Genomic DNA, 16,002 nt, shown 5'->3' on the forward strand with positions numbered 1-16,002 from the left:
TGGCATCAGGATACACTAGTGTGGAATGACAACAAGATGGTGGAGGGAGTGTGATGCTCTGGGCAATATTCTCCTAGGAATCCCTGGGTGCAGCCATTTGATGCATAAAACATACCTAAACATTGCTGCAGACCAGGTTCACCCCTTTATGACAATGGTGTTCCCTCTTTCAGCAGTATAATGCACCCTGCCACACTGTTCAGGAATGGTTTGAGGAACATGATGAAGAGTTCAAGGTGTTGCCCCGGCCTTCAAATTCCCCAGTTCTCAATCCAATTGAGCATCTGCAGGATGTGCTGGACCAACAAGTTTGATCCAACAAGTTTGGCGGCTACATCTCGCAACCTACAGGACTTGAAGGACCTTCTGCTGAAGTCTTGGTGTCAGAGACCACAGGACACCTTCAGGGGTTTTGTAGAGTCCATGTCTCAGAGGGTCGGTGCTGTTTTGACAAACAGCAAATCATGCAGGTGGTCACAATGTTTTGGCTGATTGGTTTGTTGATTTGGAATGATCAAACCAACAAATAAACATCAAACCTGGAATTCATAATCAAATATTCAGGACTAAAAAGGTTTGTTGTAACACTGAAAATGATTTTATTTGGAACATAATTACACTGTAATGTCATAATCCTTTAATTCTAATACACAAACACAAAATGCATTTTAAACACACCCATCCCCCACCCAACACACTCCTTAACTCTTTTTTTAGCAGGTGACAAAGGCGGCCACACCAGACCATCCGGAGGTGTGACCGTCATCCCACCTGTGGAGTTGAGAGTGGATTCAGCACCAGCAGCTATTAGACTTGTTTTACCTGTACAGTCAGCTGAGCACAGACTCATGATACTGGCATGCGTCGAGAGAATGTTGTTCTGTCATCCTTAGGCTTGAGTAGTGACTGACGCAAAACAATAAACATGAAAGACAACTCAACAAGCTGAAGATATAGAGAGCTTTCAATGCAAAACAGTTCTTGTGAAGATCAACACCTTCGATCAGAATCCGAGCATCATACTTATTTCACATTCATTGATTCACAGATAGTTCTTGGATTGTTTCTTTTCTAAGAAAAGGTAGTGAGTTCTTATTTACGAGCTAGAGGTAGTTCCTTAGAATTCACAAATCTCTTGATCTTCAGATATCAGGGAAGGAGTTAGACAGCTCTCTCAGTCTGTGAGCGGTCAAGGTGGACGAGAGATTGTTTTCATCCCGCACATGTGTGAGCAGGTTACCGACGATAAGTCGAAGACAGTCCCGAAGTTCCCTCAAGTCTCTATTAGAGTGAGAATTACCTTCTGCAACAGACATTCTCAAGCATATGTTCTTCAACTCAACACTGTCCTGAAAGATAGAGCCCAGATATAATCACATTCAAGTAAAGCCAGATGAGTTTAGCATCCACACACTAACACGCATATATATATTATATTATATTATATATATAAACACGCTTATTTATAATAATAATAATAAAAATGTTCTTCAGATATTAAAATGTTCTTCACACCAAGACAAAATGGTTCTTCTATGGCATATATATTATATATATAATATATATGAAGATTTCAGATGCAAAAGCCTCTAAAAGTGCCATCTGAAATTTTCTTCTAAAATGAGCATTTTTATCAAGCTTGTATGTTTATGTTCAGTTATTTCACTTTAATGGTAATGGAAATGACCAATTAATTGCCATTAAAGTGAAATTACTGAACCTAAACATACAAGCTTGATAAAAATGCTAATTTTAGAAGAAAATTTCAGACGGCAACTTGGAGGCGTTTGCATCTGAAATCTTCATATTATATTATATTATATTATATTATATTATATATATATATATATATATATATATATATATATATATATATATATATATATATATATATATATATATATATATGCCATAGAAGAACCATTTTGTCTTGGTGTGAAGAACATTAATATCTGAAGAACATATTTTTTTTATTAGAAATAAGCTTTTGTGGAATAGAAAGGTTCTATGGATGTTTAAGATTCTTAAATGAAACCATAGATGCCAATATAGAACCATTAGGCCTAAATTTAATCACAATTCAACCATTAAAATAAGGAATATATTCACAAACACGCATACATACATACAGCATGCACGTGTGGAAACTCGTACCGTTTAAAAGGCGTGATTCCCATACTTAATAGTTTAATGGCTTTACTATTAGTCTAAATGACTAATCCAACACAGTAGCCTAATAGACGTAATCATTTGACAACAACCGTGTCGTTATAGGACAAAATGTACACTGTAGCTTATAACAGAAACACAAAACATCTTACCTTACGCTTGAGCAAACTCTTCTCGTAAGTAACCTCTTTTATAAAGTCTTCCTCTATAGATATGAGCTGTGTCAGTATCTCGTGCAGTCGTGTGAGGCAGCTCTCTCGCGCTCTCTCCGCGATAGTCTTCAGCCTGCGGGGCTGCTTCATGAAGTCTCCCGGGCGAACAGCTACTTTACCGGCCGCTAAAGCATCTGAACACTGGGCTTCGCCATCTGCATTACTGGTCTTCGCGTGAGCTCGCAGTTCATGAAGGATGTTTAAGGCATCGATCTGATGTGTTAAAAAGCAGAGCCCCATGGCTGTCACCTGGTCAAGGACAGATCAGCAGCCTTGAGCAGTCAGTCAAATGTGACAGATAGGAGGCTTTGGTCGAAACAACGTGACAAATTACGGGTTTTAGGAGTTTTTTTTTTTTTTTTTGCTAGGACAAACGGTTTCTTTAACGACTTCCCCAATGTTTGTGTTTGGAGTGGATAAGCACTTGCTTACACATGCAAATGTGACCTGATAGTCCTGCCTCCTGTATTTGAGATGCTCAGAAAGCGGTTAACTGGGGGGTAGGGACGATGTTTCTCACACCTACACGGGTGAACACATAAGAAAGAAACTAGTTAGCATTTTAAACTCTTAAATTATAATTTACCCTACTCTGGGGGAAAACCCTTCAACATAAACCGAAGCTAAGTTTGCCGGACTGGTTTCACAAAGGTTTGGGGCACTTGAGTCCAGCTGAACAACAGCTTTGAGTCCATTTACGACCAATAAACCTTTTTTTCAGCAACATATTTGTTGAATGCATTAATAACACCATCTCCTGGTATCACAGACAAGGCTTAAGGTAGTCCTAGACTAAAATGCATGTTTGAGCCGTTTCAACTTAAAGTAACTTGTACTGACATATCTTAAAATATGCCAGTGTTATTGTTTTGTCTCAATATGCATATAAGTAATATTTTTCCTAGTGTACATTTAAAAAAGCTACTTAAATACCCTGATTGAACTAAGGCCTAATCCTGACTTAATCTAACCCCTGTCTGTGAAACCGGGCCCATGTCTTTTTGTTCTGGCTCTGCTGTTATTTTTTCTCTATTTTGCAAAAACAAAGTAACAGAATAATGAAAAAAGAAGAAAAGCAGATCCGCGTGACTCGATTAAATCAATGTCACACGATTCTCAGGAAGAGATCACAGCTGACAAATGTCTAAACAGGCAGTGCTTGCATTTCGCAACACAAAGCCTCATATTTGAGATTTCATCTGAAAACGAAACTCCCTAAACAGCATTTTTGCTTTTTCAGGCACTAAAGGGTCAAAAGTATGGACACACTCTTTATTACTACTGTACACATTTCATCAGTCATTACAAATGTGAAATAACACTAAATTTTCTACGAAACTTATTTTAGGCATTTAAGCACAAGTCTTCAGATCAAAAGGTTTCATAACACATTCAGTCAAGCATGTCTGACTGTTGTTTTATTTATACTTCTGCAGACATATTCCAGTAATCAATAAGCGAACCAAGACTATGTATTTTTTTTTTGCAGTTCTGTTCTTTACAAGATGTTATCAGTTAATGCATCTTTCAATATATTAATATATATATAAAAAGGCAATTCCTATAAGTCTACCTGGTTATTCATAGAATGAAATGAAACAACTTCCAATCAAAGTTCCAATCATACACTGAATGCTTTAATTGATCTGGAAGAAAATACAAAAAAAAAAAAAAAAAAAAAGTTGTGGTGATTTTAACAGACTAAATTTCTAAGTTCTACTCAGCCTGCATTTACATTGCGCCTTTCGAGGAGGGATTTAACTCAAACGCAAGTCAAAAACACTCTCTATAATGTTTAGCAGCTCCATGGCCATTTAGTCTGTACTCTACAAACTCAATCTCATCAGTCCGACACTGAAGTATACAGTATAGTAGCAACATTTACAGAGGAAATTCTGGCCTCAGGTCAGGTTACACATTCATAACAGCATTAGAGCACAGGAACTGATCTTGGCTCAGAGTCCTACCCTGTCCATAGTGGTCTTGACTATAATCACTGATCCCAGATCAGCAAGCTTATTCTGAAATGTCAACCTTTTTTTAATGCAAACCAATCATATACATGAAAAGCATCATCTCCTAAAAAACATTTTAAACTCAGCTGTGGCAATCACTGCTTTGTCAAATTAATAAATTCAGTCTCTCAGCAATAATTGGTGAAAATAAAAACACACCAACTCACTATTCTTCCAACCAGGTAAAAACTAAACATGGTACATCCATATTTTAGTTTTATGAATTTTGGTCTGGACCACATCTGCTACACAGATCTTCCACAGATCTTGTGAATTCCACATCTTCAAATCCCTACATGAATGTTGTGTATCTCACAGCAAAGGATGATTTGAGGACCTGCACAGTATGTGAGAATCACAACCACACAGGACTGTCTAAGCACACACCAAACAAAGAAGCTGCACTGCTCTTTTCCGTTAAGGCTTGCACGGGTCGTTTCCTGTTTCGCCATGAAGAATTACCAAGTTGCACATTGAAAACAACGGGTGAAAAAAAGGAGAGAGATACCTTTAAATAAATGAATTGCATTCATCTAAATCAGATGGGTTTGGTTCAAGAAGAAACTTCTAAAGTTTATTTACAAACCATTAGTGTCATTAGTTCACACTAAACAGGCTTCACAATCTTTGTTTATTGACACAACTGATAGTTTTCTTCTTGGTCATTCAGCTACTCTCAGTATCTCACTCTTTAACCCCTATATTTCATTAATTACACATGGCTAGAGATGGTGGGCAATTGAATCTCAGTCCATGGGCCTTTAATTGTTCGGACAAAATTGCAGACTAACTAAAGAGATGCTCTAGATCAGGGATGTCCATTCGTGCTCCTGGAGGGCCATTGTCTTGCAGAGTTCAGCTCCAACCACATTTAAACACACCTGCTAATCAAGCTCTTACTAGGCACACTAAAGGCAGGAACACACCAAGCCGACGGTCGGCCGACCAAGTTTTCTCAGTGTGTTCTGCAACGTCGGCTGAAGTTGGTCCTCGTCTGCTTTTTTTCGGCCGATTCGAAATGTTGATTCGGCGTCGGAGGCCATCTGATCATTCCGATTGGCTGGTCAGATACTGCCACCTGCTGGTTCGGAAAGGCATTTCATCTCACGCAGGCGCAGAACGGACGTGCAACTTGGCCGTCTGCTGTCTAGCGTTGGTTTGGTGTGTCAGGGCAACTCTGGACACAGACGCTGCCGATGTGAGCCAACCCCGCAGTCTGTTTTCGTCGCCACTAGTTCGTCGGCGTCGCCTTGGTGTGTTCCGGCCTTAAAACATCTAGGCAGCCGAGTTGAGGCAAGTTGGAGCAAAACTCTGCAGGACAGAGTCTGGACACCCCTGCTCTAGGTGAACATTGGTAGAACACATTGGTAGAAAACATGTATTGCTTATTCAGTATACCCAGTGATGCAATGGTGATAAGACACCATTGTGAAAAGGTCTCAAAAAGGGGAGTAAAGTTACAGAAGACATGCTTTTTCTTGGAAACCCTGCTCAATCCATTTCTATTAACGTCAAGTTGGTCATATAACAGTTTCCACCAATGTCACTCCAGCTGCAATAGATCCAACAAAGATCTACAGCAGTTCATTTGTTAGTTAGGGACTGTGACGTGACATGATCTCATCTCTGTTTGGCTGGGCTGTGTGTCTTCCACAACTGCAGCATGCTCTGCCGGCCCGTGACGTGAAATTCTTAGCATAGAAAATCAGTCCGAGTGACTCAGTGTGGCTTCGGGTGAAGATCCGAAGAGAAACGTTGTGAAGAAATGGCTACTGATATGGAGGTACTCATAGTGTAGATGCAGAGAAGGAAGTGTTACAGAGCACTTCCGGAGATGATAAATATTAATTGAGAACTAAGACAGCAAGTGGGCTTGTTTGGGAAAATGGGCTGTCTAATGCCCATAAAGGGCGGGGCTAAACAGGAGGGAAAAGTCACTGATAGGGTGATTAGAATCAGCGGTTGCTCTCTCTTGGGCATCTCATCTTTCTCCGCCGGGGGGTACAGCATCGATTCGCAGCTGATGAGTGTTTCTTCTCCTCTATTTCCCATTTAGTTGGTTCATAAAAATTATCAATGTTTTTAGACTAGCGTATTAAGTTATATTTATAGTTATATCCCTATATACCTCCTAATTCTGCAATGAAGAGATTTTGAATATTTCATTCATTTTTTTTAATTATATTTTTTTTGTAAAAAGAAGGATAACTGCACACAGGGCAGCTCTGTGCCTGAGGCTGGACCGTAGGGTGAGCGTTACAGTGGCCACATGGTATTGACACGGTGAAAATGTTTAGTTCTCCTTCTTGGCCTCTACGTTGCCGTAGCTGGATCCTGTCTTGTTTACTTCGGTTACACCAATGAGCCGGCGAACTGCTACAGAAGCTGCGAAGAGAGAAACAGTGACAGGGATAAGGAATTAACTGGTGTACTAAACTCCGTCCCTTATCCAGAGCTCATTAACTGATGCCATACCGCTGTGGATCTCAACTGGTTTGGCCTTGGGACCCACATTTTCCCATGGTCATTAAGCCGTGACCCAAATATTTAGGATACTGAACTAAGCAAATGGTTAACACACACACATGAGTACAGACCAGCTTTAATTAACTTTCATACCTGCATGCAAATCCTTCCCAGCTAACACATGATGTACCAGTTATGTAATTTATTGGTACTTTTTGACAACGTAACCCACTTCTGGGTTGCGACCCACCAGTTAAGAAACCCTGCCATACTGTAATAACATATGTGCAAGAATTTAGAGTAGGCCATTTTTAGCTCAGAAGGGTTCGACGATGTCCACGCACCTCATCCGCATGAGTGCGAGTGTAGAACATGGAAAGTGTATACCTGGGGCTTAAAGGTACCGGCAAACCTAGTTTGTGCCATTGTCAAACATGGCAAATCCACCCAATCAACAAATGTTTGGGAGAGGAAACAATACATTTTTACTGTATTTTTCATCAAATACATGCATCCTTGATGAACATAGGACACTTTTTTCCAAAAACTAGGGCTGTCAAAATAACGTGTTTAAAAAAAATAACGCAGATTAATCCACTCCGTATTGACCTTTGAACCTGAAGCCGTTCTAGCCAACATTCGACTGTAAAATGAAGGAGGGAGACGACTGCTGCGCTGACGGACAGAACAAGCAGAGCTCCTCCCTCGTGCGCGCGAGCTCTCTCTGTCTTCAAAGTAAGCACCGTCTTTGCTCTCTCTACCTCACACATAATAATCTAACGTTAAATCAACTGACACAATGCTAAAAGTTCGAGGACCGAATCCATGTTTCACGATGCGCATTCGGAGAATGTTTTTCCTGAATAACCGCTGGGTGTGAATAGAGCTCAAAAGAACGTCACCTCATCTTCTCTGACAGGCGCCCTGCACGTGCAGCTGACATAAACCACACTTTCAGTAAAGAAAAAGAAAATCCTATCCAGTGGTGAAGTGTTTTCTGTGTTGACAAATCTTTTGCGATGTCCTAATAACCGTCGCGATTCGCACGCAACGCGTCAACGTCCACTAATGTCCAATTCGCGACCGAATGACTCATTTGAACAGACTCATTTTAATGAATCATGACACAAACGGATCTGTCCACGCGGTCTATAATGAATCATTTACTCGAACAAACTCTAAAGTGAGAACATAAGTGTGCTTACCCCATTTAGCAAGAGTGGTTAGTAAAATTAGCCTTAATAATCCACAGTATTTTCAGGTTATTTAAATGACAATGTGTAGTAAATTAGGCCTACCTATAAAATCAGTTAGTTTAGACTGGAGTGAGGTGAAACCAGAACAAAGCAAGTTGTTGTTAGCTAGGTGCATTCAATTGCATATGGTAGAAAATTATATTATTAGTTTATATAAATGCTACTTTTTAATACTTTTCAGGTTTAGCAAAAAAACATCTCTTACAAAGCTATAAAATCACTTTTTTTTTTTTTTTTTTTTTTGCAAAGAGGGCAAGAAAGAACTAAAGTGAGAGTGACGGGTACTTTATTGTCAGTATCGGGCTCGCAGATCACGTGGGTAGGGCACTTTTTACGGTTTGTTTGGATGACCATGTCTGTCACCACTGAAGACCATTTTGAACCCTGCATTGATTCATTTGAATTGAAATATTTGATACTTTCACAGCAAAAATTATGCATGCGATTAATTTAGATGAATTAAATCACAGAATATGTACTTAATTACATTAAAAATTTTAAATCGATTGACAGCCCTACCAAAAACATTAAAAAAAATCTTAAATTCCAAACATTTGACTGCCAGTGTATCATAATATACTACGAATGGTTTAATTTTATCAAACGAGAGCACGACACTCTGAACAGCATAATGAGTTAACCCAATTATAATTATAATTAATTACCAAAGCTTTATTTTCATTTTTTTTGATTTTGTGCTAAATGAAAACTTAAGTTTCACTGTATTGGTAAACAATTATTTTGGTGCTACTTTGAACAAATATTTCCTAATATTGCAATCTTAAGTGTACAGCAGCACACAGATCTCTAAGCTATCAGATATGGATTAAGAGCCTTGTAAACTATAATTTTAATTAATGGGGATTTTGCAAATACATAATAATAATGGGGGGAGGGGGGAACAACAGAATTAAACCAGTAATCAAGTAAAAGTTATCCTGTAATAAAATATTTTAAAACAACTTCAAACTATTTTGATATCACATTAAGGAAGCAACAACTGACCGACAATGAGGAAGATCATGAAGCCAATGATGAGGAGGGGAGAGCCGCTGACAAAGACATCCCAGGCAAAGTTAATAAGCGGAGAAAGCAGGAGAGTAGCCCAAAACAGGAAGTTCAGCAGAGTCCAAACTCGACGTTTGGGTATGATGGTGGGGCCGGGGAAACTGCCCTCCTTCTCATAGTGCTCTTGTAATGCATCCTTGAGGGAGAGGGACGTGGGATAAATTGCAGCTCTCATCAGTCCAATAAATCAGACTCAAACAACAATATATGTAACTAATATATATAGTCCAATAGGTTTTTAAATACTTAGGTCCATACCTTCTCTTGGTAGAGCTTGTGTAACCAATTAGCACACTCCTTCTCATCATCAGGAATCTCCTCCACAGGGAAGCGCCTGCAGGCAGAACAGTGAGGGGTCAGAGCAGCACATGACACCCTCCAATAGAGGGCGCTGCAACCTCATGCAGCACAAGGTACAGATACTCTTGGCTACAAACTTTATTCAAATATTTAAGGAGATCTCAGGCCAGCAGTAAGATACGAAACTTGGACTCAGTCATTCATTATGATATATCCACTCTCATTTAATATCTCATGTAAAGCAGATAATCCATTATACCAATTAGAATGAATGAATTAAGTGAAGCCCATCTCACCTGATGCTCATGTCTGCTTTGTATTTCTTCCCGCTAACGATGCCCAGCAGGGTCGGGTTCTGCTTGTCTTGAAAGTTTAGTGTGACGTCGTACACAGCTTTTACTGTTGAAACAAGACAAATACATTCTGATGTGATGTAATGGCATATTTGAACTTAAATAGAGCGTTCAAAATGAACATTCTGTCATCGTTCACTCATTCATACAATGGAAGTCAATGGTCACCAAAACCGTTCGGTATTCAACATTCTTCAAAATATCTTCTTTGTATCATACAGGTATGAAACGACATGAGGGGGACAAAATAATGGCAATTTGTTTTTGAATGAACTTTAAAGTAAATAATGTTTCCAATGTAATTAAAATCGAGTATGAATTGAGTATTATTGGTATGAAAAACATTCATGAGGCCCCATCTGCAGTCAAAACTAGTTCATGAGTCCATTTCTGTCACCTCATTAGGAATATTTGCAATTTGCAAGTGACATCAAATAAAACTAATTAATAGGAATTATAATGCATCACAGAATAATATCCCAATATCACAAAGTATAGTGTAGTGATGACATCACAGCGTGTTTGCATCATATTGCTTCATACCTAAAAGGAGAGATACTCACACCATGTCAAAATAATATGGTGTGGCACCCAATGGTTTATGCTAAAGAGTTCTTTCAAAAATCTTACCGAACCTTTGAATGGTAGCGTATGACTAAAAATATAGTCCACACTCACAGCATATATTTGTGACAGACAGAAGAGTCTCTCGACCACTGAGGTGGAATTTTCTAATGGCAACATGTCAAAGAGTTTTCTGGTAACATAAATCATAGGAATACTTGATACTTGAATATTAGTATTAGACACCAGGGTGAAAATCCAGAAAAAGCATTGAGAAAAGGCTCCATCTGAGCACGTTTGTGGTTTACAGCATTCTCAGTTGGGCCATCACAGTTGCCCATCACTCACCCAGGAAGCAATGAACTCTTTTAACAGGGTAACACATAGTAGCTCTGTGTAAACAGTTGCCCTGTCCAATTACCCACACTTGCGTTCTTTACACTTGACCACTTGTCTACTTACATGACGTATTTCCTGCATTTGGCTCAAGTGTTCAAGTGGGTATGAAGACTGCAAGTGTGTGTAGAACTTTTGATTACCTGATGGGACACACTTATAGTCTTGAAAAAAATGCAAGCGTTTACAGCTTCTTTTTTTTTTTTTAATTATTATTTTCAATACTTTGCATTTTAAAATACACTTCTAAATGTCCGTCAGTGGTCGCTAAGTAACTAACAGAAGACACAATTTTAAAATTGTGATAAAAAGCAGTTGCAAATGATGTACAAAATACACAGCCTACTCATCTTTGCATCAATAAAATGTGCAACAATTTATATTTTACAACCAAATTATATGTAATATATAATTTGTGATGAAGTGTGTGAAAGTGTTCGTCTGACCTGTTCCCTTCAGGCATTGCAGTGTAGTGGTGAATCCTTTGGTGCGGGGCAGCAGGTGATACTTCAGTTTTGGAAGGCCCTTACTCTCAGCCACTTGCATGCTTATCTGATGTTTCTTTTCTGTAAATCTCGTTCCTTCACAGTACAGCAGGAACTGTCACACAAACACACACACACACACACATCAGAGGATTGTTACACTCAGGTCAGTGATAAACAGAGTAATCCTATCACTTCATAATCTCTGCCAATGGAAACTACCAATCAGACCACGTCATAAGTGACCTCACTGCTGCAGATAGGCACCTATCTAGTAACACTGACGTACAGGGCCTAAAATTAACACTCGCCGAGTGCCAAATGAGAGTAAAAATTTGTGTTGGCGAGTATATAAAAACAGTGTCAATTGCCAGTTGGTTGGTAACAATTTTATGAATTCTAACTATGCAAAATTGTGAGAACGTGAACGACGTGTGGGACAGGGCAGTGTTGCACTGTCACGAAAGTTTAAGCCTTGCCAATTTAAATATTCAAGTTTAAGAAGATGTGAAAGGAACCTCAATTCATTACTTGCACGCTGTGTGGGGAGCTTTTTGTGCGCAAACATCCGAAAAGCGCACAGAAATCTGCGTCTCAGACAGAACTGAATTGAGTTCTGTTTCACACCTTGCACTTCAACAGACATATTCAAACAAAATAATGCCAAAAATGCCCATCTTGGCAAGTATCCTTGTAAATGGTCAGTTTTGTGAACTGAACGCAAACAGTTGAGAAATAAAACGTATGTGTAACAGTATATTTGATCCGTGCATTAGCTCTTAAAGTGACAGCAGCCTAGTATTCCTGCTGCTGTCTGTGTTTTTAATGTTAAATCAAACAACAAAAGACAAAGAACCAACACTTATTTGTCTTGCACTTATTTGTGGCCAGTAAATTAAGTCACCGGCCAGTGGCAGGTGTGGCAAAAAAGTTAGTTTTAGGCCCTGCTGTCATACATATACAAACTAGTGCTGTCAAAATTGAAGCGTTAACGCATGCGTTTAATTTTTTCAGTTTAACGCATTAAAAATATTCAACGCAATTAATGCAGCATCCGTTTTTTCCCCGTCATCCTTTAGCTAGCTTTACATTATGAGATCACACTCTTATTCATTCAAATGCATTTAAACCATTCAAGCGCAACGAGACAAAATGGTACTGGCGCACTGAATCTCCTGTCTGTGTGACAGACACATATGACTTGTGCACACAGAAAGCCACTTCAGACAAAGCTTAAATGAACAAAAACACAAAATTATGCCAAAATGCCAGTTTTTCGAGTATTCTTGTAAGCACAATAAGTTAAATAAAGCCTTAAATGACGGTAAAGAGATGAGAAATGAGAAAATAGGATGCAGATCCACGTCATGTGCGTCAGAACTTAAAGAGACAGCAGCCTAAAACCTGCTACAGTCAGTCATTTTTGCTAATCAAAGAACAAAAAAAGAAAGAAAAAAAACTCACTCACTGCAGCTGTAGCTTTAATAAAAAATAATCTATATTTTAATCTTTAAATTATGTAGTGAAGACTAAAGTTTTTGATAACTGCTTTGATTCTGGATATTTCCAGTTAGAACATATATTTAAAATATACTTTATGTCGTTTCTACATTAATTTGGAGGTTAAATGTGAAATTATTACAATATAAAAATGTGTTAAAACTTTTTTGTCAGGTGCGATTAATCACAATTAATTACAAAAAAACTTGTGATTAATTAGTTAATAGTGACAGCACTAATACAAACATACAGTATATAATATTTGTATAATTGCTGATACATAAAGAAAGACCAAAACACTTCATTTACTACATTAACACAAGGGCTTTACTTTAAGCTTGTCCAAGCATGCAAAATGTGAGGCATCAGGAATCATAAATGAAGAATAAGACATGATTTTGATTGTCATGTGCATCTAATTACATTTTATTATTTATAATATAGAGTGTTTGAATAACCTTTAAAAGAGAAACACTTTTTTTCTTGAGAACTGAATAGGAGAAAAGTTTTAGTCTGCATTCACACTTCTTTGTGATTTCTTTTTGCCTTGGTTAAATGTGTTAATGCACCTTTACTGAGCTGGGTTAGCAGTTTGTGTGCATATGTTGCTCAAGCACAGTACAAAAGTAACACTAAGCTCCAAATGTAAATTGGGTTTGTCAAGTAATTTTATAAGAAACTACAACACTGCATGGTTTAAAGCAAACTGTAAAAAGAATAACCAAAAACTACAATAGAAAACATTAAATCCATCTACACAAAAAAAAGTTGGTTTGCTCCAAATTTGACAGAAACAATTAAATCAAATACTTTGCAAGCGTCACTTAAGTGACTTTTCAAAGGTCTGCTTAATTATCAGGTCAATAGAGCATCCTAATAAGTCAGTGTACTCACCCACATGTATTCTGGGTAATCTCGGAGACGGTTCAGCCCACTGAAGACAGTGTCCCTGTCCTCCTCCCACTTCCGCTTACAGAAAACTATTTCCAGGAAGTACCACGTCCAGCCAATCAGAGGCACTTTCAGCAGTTCGTGTTTAGCCAGAACCTTAGAACTCTGGATACGAAATATGAAAATAAAGGGAGGATAGAAAATGAAAAAAATGAGAGGAGAGAAAAATTACAACAAATTAATTTCTTGGGATTGAGCCTCATGATTACTAAGATTACTAAATACAGAACAAAGCAGTGTTAAAACAAACTATTAAAAATAATTTTAGTTAATTTAAATAAAGCAGTTATTTATTTATTTGTGTATTTGATGAAAAATAGATGAAAATTAGAAAAGTTGCCTTGGAAATGGTGTTAATTTTGTCAGCTATTTTTTAATTTAGTCTGAGTCCTGTGTCACATGTACTTTTAGTTATCATCATCGTTAGGTCAACCTTGTCCTTTTTTTGTTCAGTCAAATTTTGGATAACTATCCCCTGGTTTAACAGACTAAAATGCATGTTTGAGCCATTTTAACTGAAAGCAACATTTCTTATGTCAGTGCCATTGTTTTGTCTCAAGATGCACATCAGTAAGGTTTTTTTCTAAGGCATGTTTATAAAAGCTACTAAAATGTCCTAATTGAAGTAAGGCCTAATCCTGGCTTAATCTAAACTCTGTCTGTGAAATCAGGCCTTAATGTCTGGGCATTTTAGTATAGTTTTAGTCAAAACTGATAATCAAGATTATTTTGCTCAACAATTGTTGTCCTCTACGAGATTTATTTTTACAGTTCATCTGAATTATTGCACTTTCGCATAAATTCACTTTCGGTATTTTATAGGCTGTTTATCATATAAATTAACACACATTATAAAAACTGGTAAAACAAAAAAACTTCTCTGAAATTCATAATAGTAATTCCAATAATTCCAGATTACATTAATGTTTTTATCATCTATTAAAAAAGCAGCATAAAAGAATTTGTATTGTCACACAGAGGTTGCATAAGTTCATTTATTCAGCAACCAGATCCATGTTTGGATTTTTCACAGTTAATCACTGAGAAGGTTTGATTGCAGATTTAGTCGCAGTAAAGACTGAATGACACTTTCATTTAAGTAGAATATCTCAATGGAGATTTCTAAACTCCAGCTTATTTGTTTGTCTGTGTTTTTGGATCATTGGCAGCGCTTCAGCAGTGTAGAGAGAGTGCATGTGCATGGTTGCCAGATTGCACCAGGCAGAAAATGTATCCTTTTAAGGGTAAAGTTCTGATTTGGAGTTTTAAGCTTGTGACATCTGGCAACCACAAGCATGAAAGGTCATAGCAGAGGCTTCTACCATAGTCTGTAATATTTTGTCGTTTTTTTCTCTACAAAAATAAAGAGTTTTGGTAAAGTTAACTACATTTTAGTCTAGTCTTTTATCGCCGATGATATTGCACGTTAATATAGTCACAGTTATTGTTTAATGACCATTGTGTCGTCTCGTCATCGTCTTATCTTAGAGGTCGCTGACAAACAATTTTCGTAGTACTTTTCGTTAACGAAATTAAACCACCTAACTAAAAATAAGTTGAAATTCTACTCACCCCCAGTACGCCGTATCTCTCACACATGGTCCAGCCACACAAGAAGTCGATCTCATAGTTGTGGTTGAGGATGATGATGACATGCTCTTTCCCGAACTTATCCACAGTGGCCTGATCGGTGTACAGCGTGCACTCTGTGCCAGACCACCACTCCAACAACATTACCAACTCTGTTAGGAAAGTAGTATAAAAGTCAAGTCAGCTTTATACAATTCAGATTGTTTCAAAATAGCTTTACACAGTGATAAACTGGAAAATTACAGAATCGATGCAAACTTCATCAAATATGAGACTAACTCAAGTTCTGCTGTAAAGCAGCTCTAAAAATGGCAGTCTGAGCGTGTGCGTACAAACAGGACAGAGAGTGAGCAAAAGGGAGATTTGAAGACTGTAGAAAGAGAGATGGCTGAGAGACATTACAAAACAGAAAAGATCAGAGGAATATCCCTGGAAAAAGGATAGCTATGATCAGGCAACAGATTTAGGACCCGCGTTAATATAAGAAAAGCTTTCAAGCACAGTGGGAACCGAAAATGGACACCAAGGTTGCGTTGTTTTTGCTCCATACATGAGTAATATTGGTTTTGAGTCTGGAGCTGGTGTGCTTCTGGCGACTAACAACCAACTCTTGATATTATGTACTCTTGTGTACTGTACGTTCATTTTTTGTGCTTACTTGTCATTAGTACGTCATC

At 38.0% G+C, this 16,002-nt stretch overlaps 2 protein-coding genes across 6 annotated transcripts in view; both read right to left on the bottom strand.

The window, feature by feature from the left end:
- Nucleotides 1-593: 593 nt before the first annotated feature.
- Nucleotides 594-3,245, bottom strand: dleu7 (deleted in lymphocytic leukemia 7). The gene is made up of 2 exons (XM_067404940.1): nt 2,322-3,245; nt 594-1,349 (listed from the first exon to the last, which is right to left on the bottom strand). Exons 1-2 carry the CDS (start codon nt 2,619-2,621, stop codon nt 1,143-1,145), a joined length of 507 nt encoding a protein of 168 aa, XP_067261041.1. The 5' UTR covers nt 2,622-3,245; the 3' UTR covers nt 594-1,142.
- A 116-nt stretch (nt 3,246-3,361) lies between these two features.
- Nucleotides 3,362-16,002, bottom strand: part of agpat3 (1-acylglycerol-3-phosphate O-acyltransferase 3) — a 32,594-nt gene continuing 19,953 nt past the window's right edge. For 3 of the 5 annotated variants that reach the window (XM_067403935.1, XM_067403936.1, XM_067403937.1), the window contains exons 4-10: nt 15,308-15,477; nt 13,679-13,840; nt 11,246-11,399; nt 9,783-9,885; nt 9,445-9,520; nt 9,124-9,322; nt 3,363-6,781 (exon numbers count right to left, since the gene is read on the bottom strand). In XM_067403935.1, the coding sequence (XP_067260036.1) occupies nt 6,690-6,781; nt 9,124-9,322; nt 9,445-9,520; nt 9,783-9,885; nt 11,246-11,399; nt 13,679-13,840; nt 15,308-15,477 (956 nt within the window). In that variant the 3' untranslated portion in view covers nt 3,363-6,689. Of the gene's footprint in view, nt 6,782-9,123; nt 9,323-9,444; nt 9,521-9,782; nt 9,886-11,245; nt 11,400-13,678; nt 13,841-15,307; nt 15,478-16,002 lie in introns of all 5 variants that reach the window. The other 2 variants (XM_067403939.1, XM_067403940.1) reach the window with 1 other exon arrangement.

The sequence above is a fragment of the Chanodichthys erythropterus genome, chromosome 12, assembly GCF_024489055.1.
Source record: "Chanodichthys erythropterus isolate Z2021 chromosome 12, ASM2448905v1, whole genome shotgun sequence".
Lineage (NCBI taxonomy): Eukaryota > Metazoa > Chordata > Actinopteri > Cypriniformes > Xenocyprididae > Chanodichthys > Chanodichthys erythropterus.